Source organism: Hordeum vulgare, chromosome 3H, assembly GCF_904849725.1.
Source record: "Hordeum vulgare subsp. vulgare chromosome 3H, MorexV3_pseudomolecules_assembly, whole genome shotgun sequence".
In the NCBI taxonomy this organism is placed as follows: domain Eukaryota; kingdom Viridiplantae; phylum Streptophyta; class Magnoliopsida; order Poales; family Poaceae; genus Hordeum; species Hordeum vulgare.
This window is the reverse complement of record NC_058520.1, coordinates 450536756-450543022: the sequence shown is the minus strand read 5'-3', so window position 1 is coordinate 450543022 and position 6267 is coordinate 450536756. Positions and strand designations below refer to the sequence as shown.

The following is a 6267-nucleotide window of genomic DNA, read 5'->3' as shown; positions in this document are numbered from 1 at the left end:
GTCGGGATCCGTCGTCGGCCTTGTCGTAGATGTAACACTGCTCCTCCTCTTGTCCCCTCCAGCCAACATGTGCTCCAAAATGATACCCCTAGGAGGGACAACGACATCGAAGGTGCCATCATCATTCGATCCCGTAGAACCAGATCCAGGGTTTCCCCCGGAGCATCACAAGTGGGGTGCCACGACCTGCAACAACGGTGCCTCAAGAAGGAAACGACGTCACATACGCCGTCATCGTCCTTCATGACCGTAGTTGGCACGTTTTTTTACCGAAAGTCACGGCCCCACGATCTCGCAGCTGATTGAAACCGTATGGAGGCTCGCCGTGAAGACTAAAGCCGTCGTAGGCACACCGACAGGGAGCCTCCAGCCGCCCCTCGTCGGTGCTGAAGGTGTGGCAGTAAGATGGAGGAACGGCAAGCTGGAGGAGCCGGGGGAAGATAAGGATGTGGTATGCATGAAGTAGAACCGGAAAAAGAACTGCATGTGCAATCGAGCGGGGTGCTGAAACCGGCTGCAAAAAATAAAAAATTGACAGAATGTATAAAAGAATAAAAATAGGGTAAACACTGACACAAATTTACTTAAATGGGGTAAAATGGATGAATTTCACTTATATGGGGTAATCCCTGTCAAAAAGGTCAAAAGAGGGGGTAAAAAATGGAATTAACTCTTTTACTCCCATGATTAAAAGTTGTGGGACTAAAACTTGCTAGCCTCACGATGCTTGGATCTAAATACTAAAAAGACTAAAATCAAGTTAATGAGCATTTATTATCCTCCAAATCCTTCAATCAAGAACTTGACTGTGTTAAAGTAGAGGAGTTAAATAAGGAGAGAGAGGACTAATCAACATTTTAGTAGGGGTATCCCTGATTAAATTTTTTTAATCTCAAGACTAGTTTTACCCTCTCTTTAGTCAGGGGTGCTTGAAACTTTAGCCTCTTAGAGGGTGCTTGGATCCAAGGGACTAAAACTAGTCTGACTAATACTAGTCTCTTTAAGAGGCTAAAGTTCCAAACACCCCTGACTAAAGAGAGGCTAAAACTAGTCTTGAGGCTAAAATCTTTTAGTCAGGGGTACCCCTACTAAAATGTGCATTAGTCCTCTCTCTCCTCATTTAACTCCTCATGCAAGTTCTGGATTGGAGGGTTTGGAGGATAATAAATGCTTATTAACTTAATTTTAGTCTCTTTAGAGCATGGTTAATAGTATAGCCAACTGCTGGCTATAAGCAGTCTTATAACCCATCTTATAGCTAGCTTGTACAATAGTTAGCTATAAAAGAGTACTACTTTTATCATATATGGCCCACCTTTCCTTCTCACAAAACACCTAGGAGCACATGCTAGAGCTGGCTCTTCATGAAGAGCCCGTTTCCCTTCTCTCTCCTCTTCTCTCTCATCCAACTCAGTAAAAATATAGTATTTTAATCCTTACAGCCTGCTGACTGTACCTTATTGTACTTACTCTTAGTATTTGGATCCAAGCATGGATAAGGCTAGCAAATTTTAGTCTCATTACTTTTAATCATTGGACTAAAACGTATCCAAGCACCCTCTTAAAGAGACTATTTTTAGTCAGACTAAAATAAGTCTTTTGGATCCAAACACCCTCTCAACCATTTCATGAAGACAAATCGCAGCAGATCCAGGGTCCGTCCAAACCAAACGCCGGTCTACCTCTTCATACCAAAATATGTCAGGTGGAAATGAACAAGTCGTAAGCAGCAATGTGTTACTAGTCTGGATCCTCACTTGTCTGAGATATCTATATCTATACCCCCCCCCCCCCCCCAAAAAAAAGGTGACGTCATCAGTGAGATGTGGCGACCGCGGCGCTGACGTACGCACGGGGTTCTTGCTGCTCAACCGCCTGATGCGCAGGTCAAATCTTGGGCGTTGAGATCGTTAAGCAGAAAGATGGTTGTGCTGTAGGAATGTTGACTTTGGACGCGAGCCACCTACTAATACGGTTTGCCTGGGTGCCGCACTGGCAGTGCCTTGCCTTCCCAACTACGTACAGTAGAGTTTTAGAGGCAGACAGCCAGCTAAACTAGTCCCCCACACAACGAACACTGGCCTTGCAGCTGGAGAAGCACCAAAGCGCCCCCTTCATCACCAAACAAAAAAAAAAAACAAATTGCAGAACCACTCGCCAGCAGAAATGTCAAGGTAGTTGGCTCACAGCAAGGTTGTTGGGAAAAAGATCCAGATGCTGTATTGGCGACCAAATTCTTTTACAGCAGCACGAACTCACGCTTTTGGAACTAGATAACCAATCGCAAATTACTGTTCACAGAATGAAAAAATAGCATGCTACGCATACATGGTTTAGGGCTTTCATGGCAGGCGAAGGAAAAAAACGCAGATGAAACAGATTAGAAATAACTACGTACGGCTGCTCCTTGGGCAAGCTAGGCAAGATAGGCAAGCTGCAAGAGCTGGAAAATCTAGAAACATGGGCACAAGTTCCACGGAAGAGCTTTCCGGGGTTTTTGGACGCGTGTCACGGTAAGCTAACCTTGAGGATTTGAACAAGCTCACTCTCATCCCATCCCTACTTCCACGTGTGGCAAACATCAGACGTGTACGGCAACTTTCTACGCCGTCTGAGAAGAACACCTGGGCGTTCGGAGCACGCCGCCACTTGGAGACGCGGCCGCATGGCGATATGTCCCAAGCCTTTGGGTTTTGTAGCTCTGGCCAGTGTCACAAGACTCCCCGTTGACCAGATCACTGTCTGTCAGTAAGATAAGAGTGAGAACCAGGGTCTAATCAAGGGTGCTCGTCGATCAGTTTATCCGGTCTTGTTTTTGCTGCTGAGCATTGCATTCCTGGTTGGGAACTGACGGGGTAGTGCACAAGCCAAAGGAAGGATAAAGGACCCGAGTGTGTCGAATGGGGAGTGGCCTTCTCTAGCGTGGTCTAGCAACCCCTTTTGGCATGGCCCCATGAGATGGGAAGATGGATACACGCTACTGCTACCCCTACTCCGTCCGGTGTTCGCCAATGGTTCATGCATATCTCTTGAGCGACGTTCTGGAATCGTCGCGCCACACTTATTAGTTCGGCAGAAATTAACAAGGAATTGAAATGGGGAGTAGTAGTAATAGTTATGGTTTGATGCAATAACGATTCTGTCATTTCACTTTCATCAACGGTACCACTGACAGGAAATACAATTTGGTCGCCGAAGAGGCCCGAACAAAACTCTTTGTGCTGCTCAGCTGAGGGAGCGGTTGATCCTACAATACGCACGCGATCGGCATCCTCCACGTATGCAGACCCCGAGAATTCGGCCTCCGTTTCCGACGCTTCTTCGCCCGATGACGCGGGCTCGTCCTCGGCGGCGTTGGCGGCGGCATCGCGGCTCTCGTTGAGCACGTCGGTCCAGCCTTCGTCAGAGTCCCAGTCCGGGAATGCCGAGGAAGGGGATGCCAATGCTCTGATCCTCTCGGCGGGGCTCTCTGAACCGTAGTCGTCGTGGTCGTCTTCGGTGTCGGACTCCCAGAGCGCGGCGTCGAGCGTGCTCTTGGGGGACACCCATTTGGCCGCCGCCTCCTCAGGCTTCACGCCGCAGCCGGCTGATGCCAGGAACGGGTGCTCCAGCAGCTGCGCCGACGTGCACCGGTCGCGGGCGTTTCTTGCGAGGCACATGGACAGGAAGTGCTTCGCCTCTGCGGACAGCCACGCCGGCACCGCCGGCACGGCGTCCGTGTAGCCGATCCGGTGCATCGCCGCCAGGACGTCGCCCATGTCGCTCCACGGAGCGCGGCCGGTGGCCATCTCGATGACGGTGCAGCCCAGCGCCCAGACGTCGGCCGCGGGGCCCTGCTCCTCGCCCCGCGCCACCTCCGGCGCCATGAACGCCGGCGTGCCACCCAAGGGCCGATCGGAACCCGCCGTCCTCGCGCACCCGAAATCCGCGATCTTGGCACGGCCGTCGGCGCCGACCACGATGTTCCTCGCCTTCACGTCCCCGTGGACGAGGGACCTCCCGTGGAGGTACGCCAGGCCTCTAGCCACATCGGCGGCGTACGGTCGGATCGCGCACTCCTCGAGCCGGCCCCCGCTCCTCTCGGCCACGTCGGCGACAGAGCCGCCCGGCGCGAACTCGAGGAAGAGCTGGCACTCGCCGGCGGCGCCAGCGCGGAAGCCGAGGCAGGGCAGGACGTGCGGCGAGCAGAGCCCGGACAGGATGTCACCCTCGCGCCTGAGCTGGTCCGCGGCGGCCGCGGGCGCCGACTTGACGGCGAAGAGCGCGCCGGAGACGTCTGCGGCGAGGGACACAACGGCGCCGGACGCGCCGCGGCCGAGCGTGCGGACGCGTGTCCAGCTGCCGCCGACCGCCAAGTCCATTTCTTTCCTCGGCGCTCGTTTCTTGCAGGTAGGAGGAGGGATTTCGAATTTGTGGTGGCTGCTGCGGGTAGCTGCCTGGCTCGCTCGATTGGTTTTGGTTTCTGCGATTTGAAGTGGAGCTCGATCCGTCTGGGCGCGTATATAAGGCGGGGGGAGGACAGGTGGCGTGGCTTCGGTATCCATCCGTAGCAGCGGTGTCGTGTGAAAAGCATGTGAGCAGCGGAGCTGCGCGAGGAAACGGGAGGCGTTGACGGGACACTGTCGCGTGGGCCGGGCCAGTCGGAGGGGTCGTCAACGTGGCTTCGTTTCGCGGCACGTGGGGGATTGGCTGATTTGGGTTCCGAGAGCCCGGAAAGCAGATGGAAAACGACGTCAAAATTGGGCAAGACAAGAGGCCGGGAGCGCTCGTCTCGTCTGTCTCTCTCTCTCTCTCTCTCCACCGAATGTTCTTCGGCCGCGTCATCGCTTCTCTCATGCTCGATGCTCTCTGGAGGTTATTATTGGATTATTACGGCTGGAAACCATGGAGAGTATTTGGTCTACAACGTATCCCACCTACTGTTATATCTGTAGTTTCAGCGGGCACTCAGAAAAAGTAGCTTCCAGTGGACTTTCTCATTGTTTTTTTTATTAAGAAGAGGGAGATTCCCTTCGATTTCATTGACGAAACCATCAAACCAAAGCATCCAACCAGTTCCAACTACAACCAAAGTTTACAGCTAACTATCTACGTAGATTTCAACCAACTCATGACGTATATTTTTCCCCTAGCGACGAAAAAGCTAGGGTTCCCCTGTCCTCCGGCGCCCGCTGCTCTGAGTTTTCCTGTCATCGATCGGCCCCAGTGTCGATGACAGCTATTGTCCGTCCTCCTGTTGCCCGGTTTGTTATCTCTTTCAAATGCGGGCGGCTAGGGTTTCACCACCTTGCGAGATGGCTACGTCCCCGGAAGCTAGTGGATCACGACCTAAACCTCGTGAAGATTCCAGCGTTTTGCTGGAGCGTTTGCATGTGGAGGAAGATGAGTTGGATAATCTACTTTGACAGGATGAAGCGGATGAACCAGATGAGAAACCAAAGTGGCTAGCCCTAGCTAGGGTTATGACGACTAAGTCCTTTGGGCAAGGGGCACTGATTGCCGACATGAAAGCGGCTTGGGACCCTTTTAGGAAAGTGATGTGGAGAAGGATTAATCCCAATTTGTTCTCACTACAATTTTATTGTCTAGCAGACTGAACAAGGCACTCCATCAAGGCCCTTGGGCCTTTTTTTCTGTAGCGATTTGGTGGTTAAGTAATTGTGGGCATCCGCTGAAAAAAGTGATTGTGGGCCATATGAGGATAACTAGCGATTGCACTAGTGCAATCTTGTTTACCCCAGCACACTACTTCAACATTAGTGAGCGCCAACGATTCTAAAAAAGAGCGTTTATAAAGGAATTACTCATAAAAAAATAAAGGATTTCTTGCATATGCTAAGTGTAGTCGTTATATAGCTGATTATAAATATTTTTCGCTGTGCTATGGTTTCACCATACTAAAAATTTAGATTGTCCTTCACCATGTTGTGAGCACAATTTAGCTTGCTACATGGTAAAGGCAACTTATCTTCACGTCGTTCACAAGCACCAACGTATGGCTTCCCATCGGCCAACATTTGATCTGCTATATATGCTTCCTAGATGGAAGACATGCTTGATCACTCACTCACACAATCACAATGAAAGGTGAGTTCTTGATTGGAGATCGCATCGTTCCCAAAGAAACCTCTAGAACACGATTTCAGAGATGGTATACTCTGTTTATCTTTCTACGTGTGTAACCGAACACGAACCTTGACTCGGAGCTCCGCCATAGAAATTTGGATTGATTAGCAAGTTACAGAGGCATCTTGTGCCGTCAATGAG

The 6267-nt window shown here is 51.0% G+C and overlaps 1 protein-coding gene across 1 annotated transcript; it reads right to left on the bottom strand.

Annotated features, from left to right (window-relative positions):
* Positions 1 to 276: 276 nt before the first annotated feature.
* On the bottom strand, positions 277 to 4465 carry LOC123441844 (mitogen-activated protein kinase kinase kinase 18-like). The gene is made up of 2 exons (XM_045118051.1): positions 3085 to 4465; positions 277 to 514 (listed from the first exon to the last, which is right to left on the bottom strand). Exons 1-2 carry the CDS (start codon positions 4359 to 4361, stop codon positions 277 to 279), a joined length of 1515 nt encoding a protein of 504 aa, XP_044973986.1. The 5' UTR covers positions 4362 to 4465.
* Positions 4466 to 6267: the final 1802 nt, after the last annotated feature.